Here is a 22276-nt window from a genome sequence, read left to right on the forward strand (position 1 = left end):
TGTACGCAATTAGAAATACTCGTTCCACCTCCCCGGCGAGATGAGCTGTGACCAGTCCATCAGCGCAGCTGAATCAAGTGAGAATCCCTACACCGAAACATGGAAATACAAAGACAACACACCTACAACTGTTACTCAAACATTACTCACAGCCTTTCTCACAGCACCTGCGGACAGTTAGAAAGGACGCTCCCACACCGCTCTTCGCTAACGACCAGCTCTGTTACGTTCCTGGAGCGTCACACACGGGCAACGCACACCACAACAGCACGTGGCAACGCTTAAGGCAGCAAAAGAGAAGAAACGTTCTCCCTCTCCCCTCTCAAACGTTTCTGCTGTGCCAAAGTATGAGTTATTCTACAAGCAAAAGGATAACACAGAGCCCCTGTCATCCTGACCCTGCAGGCAGCACACGGCCTAATTAAACCCACCACGACGATTTACAGAGGAAGAAAACACGGGCTTTTCCACGGAAATTACTGGTTTGATCTGCTGGAAGTGTTCTCATCCATATTTTTGGAGATGATTCTGTCATACTGCTTGATCCCTTACCGCCCAGTACCAGTGACAATGACACGGCTGTAACCCTACACCTCTCAAACCATTTGAAAGCGAAAAGCCGCAGGCATTTGTTTGCAAGTAAAGAAATGGGAATACAATTATATACCCAGGTCAAGAGGGGAGGGAGAGCCTCGTGAGGTGAAATGCTGGCCTCCTTCCCTTCGTAGGTAGAGTCTGTACCCCCTCGCCCCTTCCTCCTTCTCCCCGACTCCTTTATCCAGCACACTGTCAACTCTTCCTCACAGAATAAGAAAAAGAATTTGCTGCACATAATTCGTTCCTGTGAGCGTCATCATTTTCCATAAACAACCTTAAACTGAACTCCTTTAAATTCCTTTTACCTTTGGGATTTCACAACGTTTGGAGTTAAGAGAGAAAATAAAACCACTTCCAACAGAGTCTAGTCTTTTCCTAAAAAGCGAAGAAACTCTTTGCTCTGTTAAAAAGTTCCCCTTCAAGGGTAAACCCTTCTGTGTGTGTGTGTCTCCTAAGCTAAAAGGATAACCCAGCAGATGTCCGCTGGCCGCCTTACGCCCTCCCCCACGCTCGGTACCCATTCTGCTGGTTTTTCCAGTTCCCTTCTTCACCGGCAGCACCTGCCACCGTATTCCAGGTGCAGCGGGGATAGGAGAGCCTTGCCAAAAATACGTTCACAAAACAAAAACAGCCCCGATATTTCACAGCCACTATGCCAGGCACGGCAAACACTATTTTGTGGGAAATGGAAATGTGTGCCAGCAGCATCTAACAGCATTCATCCCCAGACAGAAAAAGAGGATTTCTTTGAAAAGTCAAGCTTACCAGTGTTTCAGTCGATTTGAGGATTAATTACTCGGCGAAACAAAGGCTTCCTTTTTCTCCGCAACCCACCCGCGCCCATCGTACATACAGATACGAATTGTGAAAGCACCCTTCCTCCCCAGCAGTCCAAGGTCTCTTACCTTCCACTTCTTCTTCATCGCATACGTGCTTAAGGAAGGACGCCCCTCTATCCAGTACCGCCTCGTCCTCCATCCTATAGTAATAGAAAAGAAAAAAGGAATGCTCAGACTTCTCCTGGAGCGAGCTATTTGAACCGGCCCAGGTCCTGGGCAGGTTAACTTGCAGGCTGCTGTTCATGTTTCCGTGGGCACTGCTGTTCTCCTCCTTCCAGTGCCTGCTGCTCCTTCATCCAGCTCCTCGCAAACGGCGGTGGGTTGAAGCTGGCCTCACGTAGCTCCAGTTCTAACCTTGGGAGGACATCAGCGGTGTGAGAAAGGTAATCCCAGCCAGAAGTCTTTGGGTTTTTTTTTCCTGTTTCTTGTTTCTTTTCTTTTTCCCCCCCTCCTCTTTTTTCCTTTTTTTTTTTTTTCTAAAAAAGACGTATACACACAGAGGCAAGTTTGGGACAGCCTACGCAACAGCCGAGAGTTGGTAGCATTCCAGTTTCCCTTGAAAATTCTTCTAAAAGACCTCGGCCGCAGAACCACGTACACGAGCAAGCACGCACGCTACGCGCAGCCCTACACACGCGTCCGAATGCGCAGCAGGAGACCAGCCTCCAGCCGGCCTCTTAATACCAGCAAAGCACACTTGTCTGCTGGGAGGCAAGCTTTGTGTCACATGTTGGCCTCACAGAAATCTGACATACGAGGATTATCCAGAGACCCAGCTACAGCAAGTCAGACCATCACGGCAGCCGTTTGCGCGTCGCCCGTTCATTCATCCTTCTGCGGACGGGTTTGAGTCTTCGCCTTCTTTCCCCTCCCCTTCTTCTCTGCCTCCCCGCCTAGAAAAGACTCCTAATTCCGCACCCCTGCCATAAAATTCCTCCCGTGGCGCTGCCCAGAACCCGTGCTGCTGTATTGCACCCACAAAATAAGACGCTGCACGCGTTCCAAGGGTTCATCTGCACATTCATTTTTGAGAAGCAAATACAAAAATGCTAAAATAAAATTTAAAAAAATTCTAGCTATATTAAATAATCTCCTTTCCTGTCGCTTAGAGGCTAAGCACACATTTGCTGCTCGCTGCCGGACGGTCACTGTGGAAGCTTTCCATCTTAATCCAACCAGAGACTGAACTGGTAACCTGGTTTCCTACCAACGGCAAGAAACGGGCGCGTGTGGGTAACCATCAAAACCTTCTCCTTACCTTCCCGAGATGGAACAGGCACAAACTGGGTGCAGAAAGAGACAAGGCCTTCCAAAGTTCTTCACATCCATATCACCTCCATTTGTGATCCTCCAAGTGCAGCAGCAGCAAATACTGCAGAGGTTTTTTTTAACTTTTTAATTTTTTTAAACTTTTTTAACCTTCCAACTCAGGAGAGTATAAAACCTGAGTGGATGCATACCAAGAAATCAAAACGTCAAAGGACATCTACCTTGCATGTCAACACCTACCCGAACAAAAAAAAAAAAAAAACCACCAAGAAAACAAGCAAACAGCCACAAAAGAAAGCAGCAGAGCCCTCATTTTCTGACGGCAGCAGCACAGCAGCCGCTCTCCCATGTGTGCCAAGTTCTCCTCCGTCTCAAGCACCTTTACTAACACGCTGGTGGCCCCATCCTCGGTTCTTACTCCGCAGCTCAGCTCCCACAAACAAGTCTCAAATATGTCACAGATTAAAAAGAACACAGCAAAATAGACCAGATTCAAACCCAGTAACTAAGTATAGGGAAATACACATTTTTAATTGGATTTACTGGATGGCAGCAAATAATGCAGCCCCACACCCAAAAACGAGCGTGAGCATCAGCTCCTAAGTTCAGGTCTGATGCAGATATTTGGAAGAAGGCCCTCCCCCTCTTCCCACAGGCTCTTTTCTGCCCCACGCCGCCTGCCAGAGACCCAGAAGTGGCAAGATTTGAAGAACAGGTCCCTCTGACTGAAGAAAGGTACCGTTTCACGAGGGGCTTGGACGCGCTGCCGGCCAGCAAACCACACAAAGCCAGCACTCAGGCACATGCAGACGCCTTCCCGACAGCTCCAGCTCCTCATTCAATTATTCAAGACTATTTATGCATCCCTTCTAAGGCAACAAAAGGGAACACACTTCATGGCTGGCTCTTGCTGGTTTTGAAGGCACACCCCAATTTAATTTTGATTTTTTTTTTCCTCCAAAGCAGCACAGTAGCTACTTGCTGGCACCACTTAGCAAAACGTCTGCTCAAACTCCCCGCCACAGCAGCGCGTCCTCGCAGCGTCACCCTGCCCACCGCTGCGCCCAAGCATCCGAGGCAGCACCGACGCACCCCACGCCCTCCCGCTCGCGCCACCATCGGATCGGTTTAGCGCATCCCACAGCCGTGCTTTCCAGCCGCGGAGGGTTGGAAACCCGCTCCCACCACGCTGCAAGCCCGATGCTTTCCCCGAAAGGCGCGCAGAGCAGATCCCAAGGAGCCGGGGGGTTTAAAGGGCCAGGAATAGAGCTTGGGTCGCCTTGGCGCAGCGCCCCGTCTCTAATCCGCGGGAGTTTAGCGATTAGACTCCCAAGCGCCACCTCCCTTGACTTGGTCTTTTCTGCCCTTCTCTGATCACTGCAGGATTTCTTCAGGTCAAAACCTAGCAAGAAAGCATCCTTTATGAATGTGCATGGGGGAAATATTTCAGTCCCCTGGAATTTTTCAAATAACGTTAAATGAGACTTGCAGAAATTTAAAAAAAAAAAAAAAAAAAGTTACATGAAACAACAGGAAAATCTTCCCTCAGGTCTTCAGGGGAAAACTGGTAGAGTCCTGTCAGTGAAGCACTGCAGCAAGAAAAGGCGTTTTCACCGTCCCATGGAAGAGACACACACACTGAAGTAAGAAAGGGTGAAATTTTTTTAGGGTCTCTGAACAGAACCGTGCCTTAGTTTAAGCCTGGTTTACCAGCTCCTTGTAGTAAGGTAAAAAGCACGAGACATTCAGAAAGTTTTTACCCAAGTGCACATCCTCATCACTGCTAGTGCAAGCTTCTGGAAACAAACCTCAAAAATTAATTAAACAATACGAGGTTTCTGTTTTCAGGGTCTAGACCTGAGCAAGTCACGTACCCTGGCAGAATATGCTCCAGTGAAAAACAACGAGCTGCTGGAGTAATTAGCCTCGCTGGGTAGATAATTAGATCGGTACCGAAGGTTTTTAGAAGTGACATTACGTGTCAACGGGGTTTTAACAGGAGTCGCACGCGGCCCGCCCAACACAGCACGCGACTCGAACCTGCGCTTGCAGACCGAGCTCACAGAAATACTCTGCCAGATCACTCAAAGAGCAAGGCCAATTTAACACTAACAGGGACCACGGACTTGCCAACGGAGAGAAAAGCCTCCGCAAAACGGGCAAAAGGGAAGGAAATTGAATAGCACAAAGCAGGAAAGAAAACGAAAGTCTATTCTCCAGCAAGCAGAGCGCTCCCTGAGAAACCAGCAAGTACATTTGCCTCTCCGCTGCGGGTTATCTTCAAGGTAAAGGCGTTGCCGAGCTTTCAGCGTTAGCGCAGCAAACCTGATCTGGGTTCTAAAGTGCAGTGCTGCGGCTCTAAAGTAAATTATTTGTGATATGCTAAAAAAAACCCAATTAGTAAAACTCCTTGTCTCCTTCCTCTCGCTACACTCATCTGGCAGTCTCCGTTTTCCTCATCACATCATAAATTCTTCCTGCAGGTCTCCCTGGTATAGCACCGGACTCTTGTAAGACGTCTTCAAAGCAGCAAGTAAGCTCAGCTTTACTGTTCCCCTGTCCTAAGGGAGGCAGGGACCCGCAGGAGCCCGTCGTAAGGGAGGCAGGGACCCGCAGGAGCCCGTCCTCCTCCCCAGCCGCAGGGCCGGGAGATGGACTGCTGCCACCGCCCGGCTGCGCCGCCGACGGCCGGCAACACCAGCGCTTGTTAAAACTTTCTAATTTACGACAGGGGAAGAGGGAAACTGGTGTTTGGCATAAATAAAGCCCAAGGGCCGGTGTGGCAACAGGAGCTGTTGTGTGGCGATACAACTCACGCGAGGGAATAAAGGCGTAACGTAGCCCAGGAGCGAGAAACAAGAGTTAATACTTGCTGATAAGCTTTTACGATTGTGTCCATCTCAAACATCTTTTGCAATCAGGAAGAAACTCCAGCAAACTCTGGACTGAACAAAGGGGGGGTGGGGGGGGGGAAACCTGAAATCCAAAAGGGAGCCAGCTCAGTGTAACGCAGAGCCCATGTGAAAGTCACATTTCAAGAGCAAACCTTTTGCAATAAGCCCGGGCGCAGAGCGTGTCAACGGCTTCAGGGAGGAGAGGATTGCGCACATCGGGTCACAGAGCAGCAACGCCCGCTGGCCGAAACGGCGGCCCCGGCAGCGGGGCCAGGGTCAAACCTGCCAACCGAAACGTGCCCGCCCGGCCAGGCGGCGTGACAGCTCCTGCACTAGAGCTGGGCCGGGCCGGTGCGTGGATCTGTCTACGCTCGTGGGAAAGGCGAAATAAGATCTTGCTGAGCGTGCAGAACCAACCACCCTCGCCTGCTTCTCAGAGCCTGGCATCGTTTACCCGGCGAGGCTTTTTCCTCAGAAAACTGCCAGTCTTAAAGTGGAGGGGGAGCACAACGGACAGGGATGCTGGGGGAGAAAAAGACACTAAAATCACCTAAACAGTGCAGCAGGCCTCGCTGGCTAAGCTGTTTGGGAGGCCTCTCAGTCCTGCCAGGATTACACCTGAACCCACGCGCGCACAGGTCCCCTCACCATTTACCTCCCAGCGGAACAAGGCAACCATCAGCCAGAGCTGGAGGCTCACAGGACGGGACGCGCGGGGCCCGGAGCCGGGCAGGGAGCAGAGCCACCAACGGCTTCCCCGTCAGCGACCACCAGAGCCTTCACCAAGCCACCCAGCTCAGATGCCAAGTGCGTGTAGCCCAAAGACAACGAGTCAATACGCTAAACAGGCTGCGGAGAGACACAGATATTAGTATTTCTTTTCTCTGCGACCTGTGAAGCATTCATGTATCGTGACGATAGGGGCCAAGCGAACAGGAAACTAGGAAGGAGACGTGGTCCCAATTCATTCTCTCACAGCCCGTACGCAAACGCTTGAATAAACAGACCTCATCCGACCAATTCCTTTTTAGGGGCTCGACGGGTTTTGTTTTTCTCACATACTTGCATATGGGCTCTATCACACAGAAAAATGAGCTTCTGACTGTACTCAGCACCGCCTGCTTGATGCACTTTGAAAACGCGTTGCCAAATTGATGTTGGATGCATTTTCCCCTGTCAGCTCTAAAAGAGCATTTATTTACACGCTTCCTCAGCAAAAGGTTGTCCTCACCAGGAGCAGAGGAGGTCAGAAGCCTCTGCTTTCTGCAGAAACAGCTTGTACTGTAATATTTTTTAAATCCAAACATAAACCCAGCTTCTTCTAAAACAATTCTCGATAGCCAAGAGGGAACTAATACCCAAGCTGAATGCTTTGCACAACGCAATCAAGAAGACCAGATGCAGAAAAACTCATCTCAGCTCTTCCCTCTCCTGCAGACGTCTTGCCTGAACGCGGAATGCCATTTCCCCTCTCTCGCGCAACGCCGATTATCTCCTGTACAGAACCACGAGACAACTACAAATGCTACAGGACTGAAATCCGTAAATGCATGCAAGGTGCTAAAGCACACAGGAAAAGGCTGGAACATACACAACCTCAAAGGAGCACTTAGGGTTTTGCTCATGTGTTTTGAGCTGTGCTCTTCCTTTTTGCAGTACCAACCCCTATTTTCTAGTTCCAGTGAACCACCAGCACGCGTTGGACCACGATGCATGCGACACGGATGCGGGTAGCGAAACAAGGAGGCAAAAAGTAAGAAAGCTTTGGAAGTTTAGCATCTTGCTACCAACTGGCAAGCCACTGCACCTTCTGGATTACTCATCACGTGAAAACTCCACGGTTCACCGTTGCTTGCTCATGTCTCTCAAGCGTGACAGTGACAAAAGCCTTTCACTACCTGACTGAAGCACGTTTGTTGAAGGGGTTTTGAAGAAAGAAGGAGGAGAACACAGGGCGAGCACACCGCTCCACAGCCCTCATAAATCACTGAGGTGACACATCCCACCTTCCCCTCGCTCAAAGTCCTCTCGTGGACGTCCACTCAGGTCAGTGGTATGACGAGACGGCACACACAGGCAATACGCCACTGTCCCTACCCGGCGTGCTTTTGCGCAGCATGCAAAAACCAGGCCAGACAGGCACAGCTCCTGTGTCGCCAGCGTAGCTTTGTCACCTTTTTTATTTAAATCTACAGCATCAGGTAGAACACCAACCTCGATACAGGTTATTTGCTTGACATGTTCCCACTATATGGATTTCACTCCGGAAAACGTAGCCCATTCATTCAGTAATCCTGTGCCATGCTTTTTAGATGACTAAAAGAGGTTTAATATTAATGAGAGGGTTTTGAAAACCAGGGGCGTATGAGGAGAGGGACTTTTATCGGGTTTAGTTTTTAATAAATTCCCAGTTAAGTCATCTGATTGGTACATGAAATGTTTCACTCTACAGAGGTGCTCTCAGGGACCAAAATTAAGTCACGGTGTAGGATTCAAATACGAGTCCCAGTTCTGGACTAAATCTTATTTTCAAAAACTCTTACTGACCAGAACGTCAGGACCTCTAAGGGTTTATCTCAACTCACACGTGAAGCCGACGACAGCACCTTCCTGAAACCAAAGTAAGAATTATTAGAATTCATTTTGGGAAAGTTATATCATTTGGATTTCAAATTAAATCCCTGACAACTTTGGGAGAACTCTTCAGCTGGGATACGTTCCAAAAATGGAATAACTACTAGAAAAAATAATTAGCAGTGAATGAAATGGAAGCCGTCTCCTGCACAAACAAGAAAGTTCAATTATCAAAACTCAGGGAAATACAAGAGGAACTATTGGCACCCGACCCGCGGGTAGGTGTAGCAGTTGAAGCCATTGTTTTATGATGTTTAGATTGCTTACCATAAAATGACACAACTCTATAAAAACTGATAAAGTCAGCTGCCTGCGTGGTTTAATTCCCTTCTCTTAAAGGAAACCACGCAGCTGCAATGGCAGACATACACCAGCAAGCAGCCCGGTTGCATTCACGCTTAATTCCCAACCGGCAGCATCTCAGATGAAGCAGGACAAGCTGAGCCTCTACCGCTGAGCACCTGGTTCCGGACACCTTCCACACGGATCCGCTATATTTAGCGTACCTAGAACCAGGAGAGGGTACCGAGACGCTCTGAAAGGAATCCAAGATTGCATTTACGTAGGAGCTCTTCTTCAGCAGGAAGAAGTGACTTCAGACTGCAAACGTTATGAATGTATCTGTTGGAGGCTAACGCAAACCAGACCTTTTGTTAGCTTAATTTTCTGCAAAGTATGAAATATAAATCACAAAAAAAGTTTTTTTCCTAGGGGCAGAATGGTGTCAGGTTTTAAACACGCAAGCAGTAGTGGTTTTTTACTGAAAATTATTATTTCGAGACAGCCTGCGGGATCTGATTTTCTTTTTTTTTTTTTTTTTGCCATTTGTGACCGTGACAATGTCATGTCCCACAATATCTTTGTTACTAGGCAACTTCTTACTCGGCCATGTCTTACACATCCAACTGGCTATCCCTACAAATTTTTTCAGTTTTACACACGAATGGAAAAAAGAAGAGAGTTCCATTTTGGCATGAACAAGTGCCTGGAACTCCCACCTGTCTCAAAAGATTTGCTTGGAAAAAAAAGGGGTCAGCAAATTCTGAGCAGCAGCTCAAAACCAGGAAAGCGGCAGGAGGAGCGAGCGCGTTTCAGGAGGGGACCGAACAAGGCGGCTGAGGTGAAAAGGTGACCGCAAGCCATACGGCATATGTTTGCCCCACTTAAGGAAAATTAGGCAGCGCACAAGGGATTTATAACTCAGTGCATGACTGGAGGCTCAATAAAACCTCAGATGAACCAGCTCCAGAGGGCCGATTTATGAGAGCATTTTCGTGCGCTCTTCAACTAAACCCGTGTCTATTTACAAACAATCTTGGTTTAAAAAGTAGCTGCTCTTTGTTCAAGTCTCATGTAAGAGCTCTTTTCCAGAAATCCGTGCCTAAGCATCTCGTGTCACAAGACCAGGTATCACGGACTAACAACTGCCCGCGACGTCACGGGCGTGGGGTTTACGTCAGCTCGGCACACCACCGGAAAATGGGAGCAAGACCTGAAAAGCACAGGGTAGATAGGGAATTCCGTATCATTTAGGTATAAATGTGCACAGATCCATAAACCTGGACAAAGACGGTGCAATCGTGGGAAATCTTTCTGGCATCTGCTGAATATTTGCCACGGAGTCGCCAAAAGCAAGGTACGGGCAGCCTGGACCTGGCACAGCATTTCCTACAGACAGACAAGGATGTTGAAGCGGGTGTCTGGGTTTTGCCACCTGCCTTTTCAAAGAAAAAGGCTGTCTGAAGTGGGAGTTCCTCTCTTTACGTTCATTTCCCGCTCGGCAAAAGAGCGGGCGGTGTGTACAACGCGGGGTGGGGCAGCGTGCCCAGTGGCACCATTAACCCAGATCTGGTTTTCTCCAGGGAAAGCAATCCAGCGCTCTCAGTCCTGGCTGCCTGGCATGCAGCTCCCACACTCATCCTCCCATGACAGTTTTTGGGGAAAGCCTCTTCTCCGTAGCGATAACCCCCAGCAACAAAATACCCCCCCAACACAAAATGTCTGAGACCAGAATATCTTCGCTTCACTCCCGTAATCCCAGTGTGGAACTGGTCCCTGCCTTCAGACCTTCAGCCTCGAGCTGCACATTTTCCTCCCCATCGCCCTCCCAAGCATCTTCGAGATGCTGAAGTCATCCCGAAAGCATTACAAAACTCCGGACCACCAACACGAATACCGGGCCGGAGCTAGGCCAGACCCCAGCCAAGCACATGGTACAAAACAGAGGGAGGAGAGAAAACTTCTCCAAAAACACCAGACAAGCAAGAAAACGGGTGAGCTTTCAGAGACCAGAGTGCTCCAAGCCAACCTCATCCTCTCTTGAGTGACAACTGCTTTTCCGGAAGACTTCATAGCGACTGTTCCCCAAGGGAGACGAAACAGAATCTCTTCTGAAGACGGTCACTGGCGTCGGTCCCAGTGCTTGCATAAAATGCTAATTTAATAACAGTTAATCAAAACTCATGCAGACCCCACAGCCAGAAAAGCAAACAGCCAATTTTCAAACTAAATGTCCTTTTTGCCTCCACCAGCTGCGCCGGGAGAGGAAAAAAAAGGAACCAAAAACCCAACAACAAGAGAAAAATCCAAAACACAACCATAAACCAGTGCAAGTTTACTGAAGATGCAACAACTCTTCCAGAGAGAAGAGGACCATTCAGCAGAAATGTGACTGCAAGCAACAGTTCCTCTCTGCATCACCAGAGCAGACTCACGATCTTGTTCAAGGATAGCAGACCCTTGTGCCCTCTGGGAGCCAGGGGAGGTTTGGACTGGACGTGAGGAAGCGTTTACTGACAGAACGCTCAAACGCTGGAACAAGGCTTCTGGGCGAGGCGGTCGATGCCCCAAGCCTGGTGGTGTTCAAGAGGTGTTCAGACAGTGCCCTCAACAACAAGTGCTTTAGCTTTTGGTCAGCCCTGACGCGGTCAGGGAGTTGGATGAGGTGATCATTGTAGGTCCCTTCCAAGGGAAACAGTCTATTCTAGTCTATCAGGCTGTTGGGACAGAATCGCGTGTTCAATCCCTGGCTATCGCACTGACGGGCACTGGGATGTAAGACAGTTTGAGGGAACCTCGCTGCCATGTCCACCAGCCTCACAAAAGAGCTCATCCTCACATTCACTCCCTTGACGGCGCCCACAACGAAAGCCAACTGAGATTCTGTAGTCTTCAACACAACTCCTTGCAGTGGGCAACAGGGAGCAAGGTCACCGATGTGCAGAACAAAGCGCTACCTTCGGGCAGCCCTTGCCCTTCCACATGCTCAGCTGACAGAGTGACAAGAGTCATGCATCATGGTGACCTCCATACTGTCTTGGCTTTGGAGCACAGTGCCCAGGGCAGAGCAGACCAAGCCCGTGATCTTTAAACTGGACCTGCAGACTATCAATTAGCCATACGAGTTCTGCCCAGACGAGGCAAGGGGCACATGATTGCGGTTTTGCTGCATTAGTCAGCCAACACAGCGATACGGGTCCTTTCCCCAGCAAGACACCCACCTTAATCAGGAGGAACATGACACGGCATAAAAGCAAAGTGGTACTAGCAGACAACGCATGATCCTGCATAAAGGCAATCCATTTAGAAACGTTCGACTCGCCTTACCAGCAAATTGAATTTGCTACTGGATTGGCATTCTGCTTCATGGGAGAGTCATGTTCTTAACTTGGTTCTAAGTGCCCTAAAGCTGGATTTAATGTATCCTCCAACCGCAGCCGAGAGCACATCACTGAACTGCTGAGCAGGCAACTCCCAAGTTTTAACAAGATTGTCCTCTAGATGACATCCATTTCAGGGCAGCCCAAAATAGACTTACTCGTATCAGCCTAAAACAAGGCTGGGAACAAAACAATAACCCAAGAGCTGAAAAGTCATTTCTTGACAGAAAGTGTTCAGAGCTGCTTCTGATGAACTCCTTTGGAGTGACCCATTGCCATGGAAGAACAACTTGTGGGGAAAAAACTGGTAGGAGCACAGTGATGAGCACTGTTGCAGGACGTTCTGAGTCCTCCAAAATAACCTAAAAACTACTGCAATGACCAACGAGCTTGTCTAGAAGACCAAGCAGATTTCTGGAGGAGAAAATGGGACATTAGCATAGGTATTTCTTTCAGACAACGTCTGAAAAACCTCATCCACCCTAGGAATGGACTTTGAAAAAAAATCATTCTTCTGGATACAGACAGCCTAAAAAATTAAGACCACTTGCATCTTCCTTTGCCAGAGGAAGGCTACACACAGTGCTCAGACTCCTGTAGCACCTTTCCAGCCACTCGAAGACGTTTGTTACTAGAATTAGTTCCTCTCCCTGTCCCAATAGCTGGCTCCTTTGGACTCCAACAACACAACAGAGTGCTAGTCCATAAACATGAACCTCCCAGACGTCCCTAAAATGTCCTCTTCAGAAAGGAGAGACTTCTCAGGTTCCTGTGCAACTCAGCCCTTGATCAATGAGGGTTTCAAGCCACGGTATATCACCAAGAGCAAGATATATAAAAATATTTTTCATCTCCCTCATTTTCTTTCCTCTTCTTCCTAAACTCCATGAAGTAAGAGTTCCTACTTCTGCTTTATGAACCACAAACTCAAAAGCATCTTCAAGAGCCCCAGTCCATGTTAACACGCTCTGCGTGATACACATCCACAACAAAACCGCGTGCAGGCTGATTTTATGCAAAGCATGAGAATTAGCGCATGGGGCCCATGACAGCCAAGTTACGAAGGTAACGGGCCAGGAATTGTGGGCTAAGACCTGATACACAAGCGTATTGGACTAGGTTTAGTAGCTCACGAAAATCACCCACTGCCTGCTTTCATCCTCTTTTTCACATGAATTTGCCTAAAAACTGGAGGCAGCCATTCTTGGGGCAGAAATCTCAGAAGAACAGTTCCTCTAACAGGCCCAAACCAGTTGTTTTGCTATGCTAACATGTCCATAAAAGCACAACAGGATAAAGCAACGCTTACACTCCTTTTCAGGCTGGCAGGGCCTGACTTAAAAAAAATTAAATAAATAAAACAGAGGTGAAAAGCAGTTCTGCAGTTTGGCCTATCTGCACCCACTGAGCATAACCTGCCCAACTTGGTCATCAGCCAGCTTCTCCGTAGCTGCTCCAACGCGGTCCCGGCTCAACAGAAACCCTTCCTACCCTGCCTGCAAATTTCACCAGACATTTTGAACTAGAACTCTCCATTTCAGCAGACGGCAGAACGGTGGCCAACTCCAGCTCACGTTCAGCAGAGCTGGGATACGAAGCTGCCTTTTGTCCTTTTGGTGATAAGGGCCTCGGTAAGCACAAGAGATAAAAGGTTCTCCTGAGCCACTCTGCCCCAGTCACACACGTCTGAACCATCAGCCGCAGGCACCTTCTTAAACACAGGGTATAACCACCTATCGCTGAACCCAGCTTGCAAACCTCCCTGTCATCACAAAGTTCTTGGAGACACCTGTTAACGAAGACCAGCTTTCTGCCCGGCACCTAATTGCAACACAGCAGTTTAAAGGTAAAAGGGAAACAGTCCACGGTAATATTAAATCCCAGTTATCAGCACCCATTATCTTGCCTTTCTTTATTGCTAAGTGGAATGACTGGTCCAGGAACTGAGTCAGAAAAGCTGGGCTGATACCACAGTTCAAGACTTCAGAGATATTACCGAGAATTTCAAATTAAGGGTCAAACCCAAAGTGTACTGACCTCTTTGTGAAAAACACTAGGTACCTTTACTGCGTCACCAGTCAAGCCTCCCCAGGAAAATACTAAGCTGTTGGTAACCCAAGGTTTTATTGGACCAGGAATACTTCACACAAAAGTACCGTATTCATCATTTCAAATTCAAAAGGCAGAAACGGATTTTAGAAAGTCGGCTTAATTTGTAGAAAAGTAATTACAGAAACTTTTGGAGTTCACAGAAATCTCTACGCACTCCCATATTTCTCCACCGCTGAAGGCTCAGAGGACGTTCAGGTTGCTTGCCAGGAGCTATATTTTGAGCATCATGAGCTTAAGTTGGTTTTGCAATGCTTTTTAATAAATTAGGTCGTCTCCCTAATGTTCAGCAAACTGCATTGGCTCTGGCCTCTTCTAGCTTGATCTTTAATTCAAGTAATTATTTTAAAAGCTGGAGACATGATCTCCCTTTACTCAGTGTCTGGAGAGGGTTCTGACGCTCTAAGATACAGCTGGGGTTTCCGCAGAGCTGTTCTGCAGCGTATTCTCTTTCAAGAAAAATTATACATTGCATTTTTGGCAAAGGGGAGAGATGGGTGATCCAAGCAAAACTTACGAAATAAGGAGGTTTTTCTTCTGCAGCAATTCGTGCCGTTTCACCGTTTTATTCGCGGGTCCAGAGCGTCCGTCCCGGGTTAAACTATAGAACGATGAGCACAGTTACGTGCCCACTCCTTTTATTTGTACTGCAAATAGGAATGAGCCATTCAACTGAGCAGTCAGAGCATCATGGTTGCAGTTCGGTGCCCACAACAGCGAGGGAAGGGTGCCTGGGCTTGCCTGCACTGTCAGCGAAGCACGGGCCCAAGCCTACGCTCAAGCCCAGACTTGCTCGCATTCTTTCCACGCTAGCAGGCTCTCAGGCTGAGCCTCGGCGCACTTCTACGATGGAAAAGTCAAGGTCTACCGCAAAGCCCAGCAGACCCAACTTTTCCTTCTCGCCGCTGGACGCCAGCGAGGTCTCACGCACAAGCGAGCGCTCTCTAGGGCAGCAGCGGGAACCGCAGGCCAGCCTCGGCAGGCGCAGGGCACCGTTGTATTTTCATCCATATAACCATTTCAAAGCGCACTCCGTCTTTTTTAACGGATCCATTTTCCGGTTAAATGTCTGACAGGACTTTATCTTAGCTCTCCGCACAGTTACGCAAGCTGTCGGTATTAGGCGGAAAGAAGCATCAGGCAGATCAACGCGTTCAGCAAAGGAAGCCTTTTCCAAACTGAAAACATGGAAAAGGCACACACTTCTTTCTGATGTGAGAGAGCATGTTGAGGACTCTAATTTACCCTAAAAAGGTGTCAAAATCCACTTCCCTAGGCAGGGTTAAGCATAACATACCACCTGTGGAAGGCCCCGGAAAGCGTTCTCAAAGCTTGTATGACAGGGAAGGCACGCGTCGTGGGAGACAGACTGCCTTTCATTCTGAAACCCAGCTGTGGCTTCTCGATACGCAAACCCACCACTTACCGTCCACAATGAGGTAGAAAACCTCAAATACTATTTTATCCATCCCCAGTGAGAAGCACTTACACAGTTATGGGAAAATCTCTGCACGTATCACATTCCTGTAGAAGTACTTTTCGTCTTAAGCAAAAATACCCTTTTGTTTCCAAGCACATTTTGGTGATGTACGTGTGTGGAGGGACAAACTCACTCTGAAACGGAAAGCATTTGAAGTTCACACTCTGCTCACAACATCTGTCTACTCAAGACGGTTTTTCAACAAAATTAGCGCTGTCATCTGACAGGGCTACAGGTGAACGGTGACTGAAAAGACAGCCTACGCAGCTGGACTAGGTGGTCGCTGTAGGTCCCTTCCAACTGAAATATTCTATCCTGTTCTGAACATCCTATTCCACAACCTCTAACACCACCCTTCGAGTCCCTATCAAGAAGGCACCGAAGACTTTGCACTGGTCTTCAACTGATTTCCAACCCCGCCCCGCAAGCAGCCTATGGTTGCAATCTAGACTTTGTTCCCGCACCCCTCTGGCCCCATTCGATCAGTTCTCTCCACTCACTCTACTATCTCACCATGCCTTTCTCCTGTTCATACCAGTGGAGCCGCTCACGCGGGACTCAATCCAGCACAGCACTTCAGCACGGCCTTGAAGGTCAATTGCTTGAATTGCTTCACGGCCAGAAGTCATTGCTCTAAAGTGCTTTGTGGGATTAAGTCAACAGCCCCACAGAAATGAGCATCCCACGAGCTTTAAGAATGGTACCGGAATCGGAGCCTGCCGTACTGCGGGCAGCAAGGTAAACCATGCTGTCACACTCTTGACAGCACGGCTGCGGATGCATTACCAAGGCATCTGGCACTGCTTCCGTGGAACACCACACTCGCACTTGGCCTGGGACAATGCTCCTCAAACTTGGTTATTCTTCACAAATCCAAGCCTAATAGATCATGAGATGTTCAACAGTTTCTGTGGAACTACTCCCAGACACCACACGCTGTATTCTTGTGCCATTAAGGCTCTGGAACGAAGCTTCGTTGAGGACAGAGGAGAACAAAGCACCCATCTATTTTGTGACTGCAATGATTGTTTCTGCCTAGAAAGACACAGAGGCCGGTCTACTGAACAGGGCTACTGTTCCTTAGCTGTGCCATTTGTCTGCCAAACGCACAAACTGTCAAGACACGGAAATGATATCAGACTACTCAAATGTAACAAGAATTTGGGTAAAACCCACTTCACGATCACCAAATTTGCCAACTACGCTACCAAAGCAAAATGCGCGTGTACGGATCCCGAGTACGAGAAAGGCTCTTTCATTAAATTCCAGCGCAACGAAGCAGGTTTAATGTGCTCAAACGCTGCTTTTCCTTGAGCTACTGAGCAACTGTTTTCCCAACCTCCTTCCAAACACGCAGTCTTCTCATATTTAGCAACCTTGATGAAAGATCTTTACGCTTACGTATAAGGGTTGACAACGTGTCGGAAGTGTTGAACACTCACAGGTACAATTAGAGCAGTTAACTTTTGCAACCTTCTGCTCAAGGTTAAGAGTTGAAACTAGGCCCTGAGATCAGTAAACCTTCAAGAGGTGATTAAAATGAAGTAAAAACTTGAAAAAAACTTTAGGTGAAAAGACTCTAACCTTCAAGTTGCACATGCCATTGAAAACGGTAGGCAACTTCTGTTTCTGCACCTACTATACAAACTAGGAACATTTTCAGAAAGATGAGGACTTGACATGCAAGAGTCCAGTTGTCATCTTTAACTTAGGATTACACAACCACATGGTCATCAAAAGCAAAAAGTTTGCATGTTTATATATATAAATAATAGATACATACCAAAAAAAAAAAAACAAACAACCCAAAAAAATCCTCAGTCTTTGCTTTACTTTTGCAGGAGAATGTGCTCCGCGAACAGCACACATCTCTGGAATTTAGATGCTGAAAGTTCATTTGAGCTACAAATTTAAAAAGATTCAGACTTTGGTGATGCCACATCACCTCCTCTGATGTTTTCAGTGAAAAAAATCTGTCAAAAATCAGGCCATTTGCACTTTCCTCTGATGTGCTCAGAAGGATCAGTCGTACTCAAACGGTACGGAGCACAGCTGACTGTTGTGTGCTATGAGTTCTGCTCTCCTTTTATTTACGTGGCTGTGAATTTGGGCAGAAATCCACAATTCCAAAACAAAGAGAACTGAAAGCCGAGAACCGAGATGTAGGTTTCTCTGGTTTTTCTGCTATTTCTCCCACAAAACTCACGCAAATTCTCCCCACTGACAGCCCCTGTGGCAACTTCCAAAGTTCCTTCTGTGAAAAACTGGTAATTGCAGGAGAGGAACTCAGAGACATTTCTGTCTCTTCAGTGAATGAATGAGGCAATGGAAAAACAAGAGGACAAACGAGACCACGGGGCTTCCCGGCGTAGCAGGTCCCCGTGCAGCCGCTCAGCTTACAAACACCTGACGCGAAGGACAGCTTGCATCCTCCTGGACGTCAAAAGGTGAGTGCGCCACCCTGTACTAAATGCTTTTATTTCACAGGAGGTATTTTCATCATAACTGCAATCGTGCACTCATTTTCAAGGTTTAAAAGTTAACCCCACGTCGTAATATCTGTGAGCTCCATCTCCACGCAAGCTTTGACCTGAAAGACCACGGCCAGTCCTTGAAGCCGCTACTCCACACTGAGTCATTGAGGTCTGGAGAGACGCTGGCAGAGACGGACCCGAGAGCAAGCACCCCAGCGGGCCGCAGCACAGATGTAACCAAGTATTTCTCAAGTTTTGTAGCTTTTTACTTACGCCACACGCTGTTTTATCACCCAATTATGGGTGCCATAATTGTCTTCAGCACTATCCAACAGCAATAAAAACCATTCCTGCCACAAACTGCATGCAATCCTGAGCAAACTGCGTAGAAACAAGAGGCTACGGCAGCCTGAAGTTCGCGGGCAGGGGGGCAGAAGCGTTGCTTTGAATGGCTGTAGGACTTTCACTGTGGCCTTGATAATTTTATTGCTGTGCTTTCATCTCAAGCCACGCAGTGAAACATCGTTAAGAGAAAGACCTCTGCCTCCCCATTCAAGTTCTGTAACGCAGAAGGAGCACAAAAGAGGAGCTTTCCTTCCACCAGACGCCGCACAATGACAGAGACGCGCTCCTTTATCAATATTAACCGTGAGCTGCTATGACTGGATTTTCCAAGCGCGCTCCCTTTTGGGCCTTCTAAATGGATTTTAAGCCGGAAGCAGCTAATTGACTTAGAACGAACAAACCCGATAGTAGTTATCAGAACCTTTTTAATTTGCTCAAAGCAAGAGTTCAAATTCTAAATGTAACGCACAAAGAAAATACGGGAAAGGCAGGTCGCTGGAGCGTGGCGAGGCTGCTATCGCACCAAGGCAATGAAGTCATGTTTCCCAGAGTTAGCACCAGAGTTAGAACGCTGTGAACGCTGCTTTCAGGAAGGCATCTTCAAACCCAGTCTCAAGTGCCCGGGTCCTCCCAACCCGTAAGAAGGAATTTGAGCACAAAGCAGTAAAAGCTATGCTATTTTTGATAGGGACGTGGGAACATAAAATAAAATTTTAAAATAAAAAAAAAAAAACAAACCAGAAGACTAGCAGATCCACACTAACAGACCGGCACGTAGGCACATGGGAGCACCCCTCCGTACCCACATAAGCGTTTTCACGCAGCCGCCTTCCTGAAGCAGCTATTTCGTCCGGCACATCTTTGCTCGATCGAGGCCACACCTCACCTTCACAACTGCTCCTCTCTAGCAGGACAGCATCTCCGACTCTAAGAACTGCTCCCTGCAAAGAGCTGTTTGCAGCCTTATCGGCAAAAAAATATAGACAGGTTTTCTCTCTGCCCTCTGGCACAGCAATTTTTATTCACTACCTTGGCCAAAACAACCTACAACTTGTTATTATGGGTCTTCAAGGCGAGAGCACAGTTAAAAAAAAATCCTTCGGAGAGAAACACAAACGGCTTCTCACTGCTGCGGGAAGAACGCTTGCTTGCATGAGCGAGCTGCCCTCTCTGATAAGTAAGGAGATGAGAAAACAAAAGGAGTTAGAGGTTTTCCCTTCTCCCAGGGATGTTTTCCTTTGAACTGCACTCTGTGCACAAATTCAACCTGTTCTTATCGGACTAAGACATCAGTGACCGCAGCGTTTGCCCTGCGCGGGGACTGTGAAAGTGCATTTGGAAAGCTCCTCTACAGAACTCCCTCTGAACAGCTGCTGTGGGGAATGCCACAACACAGCACCGGTACCTGAGAGTGTTTTCTCACTGCAGAGGAGTTTCAAGATTTAAAAGCTTCACAGTTACGAGCTGCAGACAAACCTGCCGGACCTTGCTGGGAGCTGAATGTGCACAGGGTGTTAACCTGCTAGGAATGCCCTGTGCAGACAAATGAAAACCTCACCTCTCCTCCCTATAACTGAAAAAAAAAAAAAAAAAAAAAAAGAAAAAAAAGCCAACTCATATTTTCCTCTCACCCCACTTTCACCTCTGGACAGCAGCACTACACCATGGCCCCAGTTCCTCCGAAGCTACCGGTCATTCCTCTCCAGTTGCCAGCCCCTTGAAATCTTGGAAACGTAGCTTAAAAACAGTCTCTTCCTTGAGGTTCAGCCACCATTTTTACAAATGTGAGATTCACACTCAGCAGGAGCGAAGGATAAGTTACAAGCTAATCCCTCCCCTGCTATTTTTTTTTTTTAAACTTAAAAGTCTAGGTTTACTTCACATTCGCATCTGGTGGGAGGGGGAATGAGGGAAAAAGCATCACCGCAGATCATACTCACATTCACCCTTCCCATCGCACTGATGCTCACAGGCAGGTGAAGTTCCTGAGAACTAAAATCACCAGCTGAAATAAAACCTTGCAAAACTGAGCTCTCCGATCCTCTGAAACAACAGAGTCACTGGGTAAGCTTTTGGCACTTGCTTCAGCACCAAGCGGCAGGCAAGAGGAGGAAGGGCGCAGGCTGTGACAGATCAGTCCTCGGACAGGCCGGCAAGCGAATGAGCACACGCAGATGCAAACAGCCCCGCTCCATCATCCTGCATATCGCTGGAAACCGTTACAACTAAACGCAGGCTGTCATGAAATACTCACTGGGAGCCTTAAGTGTTGGGTTTTTGGGGGTTTGAGGGGTTTTTTGGGGGGTCCCTGTACCTTGCTCTTAACGCACAAAACAATTTCCTTTCGGTTATCAACCACAACAACAATCAGGCATATTCCTGCAGACTATCACATCGGCAACTACTAAGTAGCAAATTCCGTTCCCGCACACAACGTGCAACTTCCCACATTTTGTCAAATCCAACTAACCAAGTTTCTTCTTTTTTTTTTTTTTTTTTAAATGAAAAATACGTATGTTTCAGGAATAACCAGAACAATAAAGCCACTAAGCAGCTAGCAGCCTAAGCGCAAAGTCACGTTTGGAGGCAAAGCGAAGCGCGCCTCCCTGAAAGGAAAGAGAGCAAGCATCTACGGTACGCCGAGCAGCTCTCCAACGGAGCCGCTACTCTTCGGCTTCGCCCCAGGGCCCAACCTCACACCCCGCCTGGCTTGCAGGTGCAGCTCAGCGGCACAATAGAGCCGGTGCCGCCGGCGGAGCCCCGCTTTTCTCGGGGTGCAGAGCCCGGCACCTTTCCCCACCCCGCGCAATACCTGGAAGCTCTCCGCATGGTTGCGTACACCGGCTCCTCCCGACTGCGAGCTCCGAAACGATGCGCTCCTACCGAAGGGAAAATCCATTAATAAATAACACTGCCGTAAAGGAAAACCCAAAGGTACGCAAAAAAAAAAAAAAAAAAAAAAAGGCTGATTTAATTCTCATTTCCCTGTTGGCTCTGAAGCAGAGCGGCTCTGGGCTGCAGCGCTTCGCCGGCAGCGCGCAAAAGGGAAAAGGAGCTGCACGGAGCTGGTCGCAGCTACGAAAATAGGAACGATCTACGAAAATACCCCCGCGCGGGCGCACCGCGGGCGGAACACGGGAAGCCCACGCGAGGATTTCCTCGGAGGGGCTGCCGCTGGCAGCTTGGCGCAGCGCAAACCGACGGAAAGCATTCAAAAAAGTTTTCCAGCGCGTTTTTTAAGTGAGAACCGAGTACCGAGCGGCAGAGAGCGGTTCCCGAAGGCTGCGGGAAGGGAAGGGGGTGCCCCCGCGCCCCGCCGCTTCCCGCCGCCCCGCTCCAGACGGCGGGGTCCCGCCAACCCCCCCCCCTCCCGCACCTCCACCCCCGGTCCCCGCTCACCTGCGGGGCTGCGGCCGGCGGCGCTGCTCCAGCGCGGCTGCGGGCCGGGCTCAGCGGGCGGTGCGGGGCATGGCCGCTCGCCTCGGCCCCTCTATGGCCGCCTCGCTCCCCGCGGCTGGGCTGGGGCTGGGTAGGGCTGCCGGTGCCTTTCCCCTTCCCTCTCCGCATTTAAAGCAGCCGGCAGGCTCGGCCGTCCCCTCGCCCGCTCCCATCCCATCCCAGCCCCAGTCCCGTCCCATCCCGGGGCCGTTCGGCGTCACGGCACCCCCCCCCGCCCCGGGGAGGGGAGCGGAGGCCGGCGGGGAGGAGCCTGCGGGGCCGGGGCTACCGGCTGGGCCCGCTTTCCCCGCCCCGCAGCCCGCGGCCGGGGGCAGGTGCTCGGCGGCCGAGGGGGGACGAAGGGAGGAGAAGCCGCCCTGTCCGAAAAAAAAAAAAAAAAAAACCACCAAACCGCCAAACTCAGGAAACATGTAGAAAACATCACTGGGGCAGTCTGTCTTGATTTACAAGGAAATAATATCTGAGGGCCTACCGTGCTAGGCAAGGGGTAACGTGGTTTTAAACAAAAAGGGGGGAG

The 22276-nt window shown here is 48.9% G+C and overlaps 1 protein-coding gene across 6 annotated transcripts in view; it reads right to left on the reverse strand.

The window, feature by feature from the left end:
- Positions 1-21853, reverse strand: part of SLC4A4 (solute carrier family 4 member 4) — a 145701-nt gene extending 123848 nt beyond the window's left edge. For 3 of the 6 annotated variants that reach the window (XM_086747027.1, XM_086747026.1, XM_086747024.1), the window contains exons 1-3: positions 21700-21853; positions 21113-21179; positions 1503-1576 (exon numbers count right to left, since the gene is read on the reverse strand). In XM_086747027.1, coding sequence (XP_086603153.1) covers positions 1503-1576; positions 21113-21129 — 91 coding nt within the window. In that variant the 5' untranslated portion in view covers positions 21130-21179; positions 21700-21853. Of the gene's footprint in view, positions 1-1502; positions 2312-21112; positions 21183-21699 lie in introns of those variants that run through there. The other 3 variants (XM_086747025.1, XM_086747028.1, XM_086747023.1) reach the window with 3 other exon arrangements.
- Between the last annotated feature and the right edge of the window lie 423 nt (positions 21854-22276).

This window comes from Chlamydotis macqueenii, chromosome 4 (assembly GCF_036417535.1).
Source record: "Chlamydotis macqueenii isolate bChlMac1 chromosome 4, bChlMac1.mat, whole genome shotgun sequence".
Lineage (NCBI taxonomy): Eukaryota > Metazoa > Chordata > Aves > Otidiformes > Otididae > Chlamydotis > Chlamydotis macqueenii.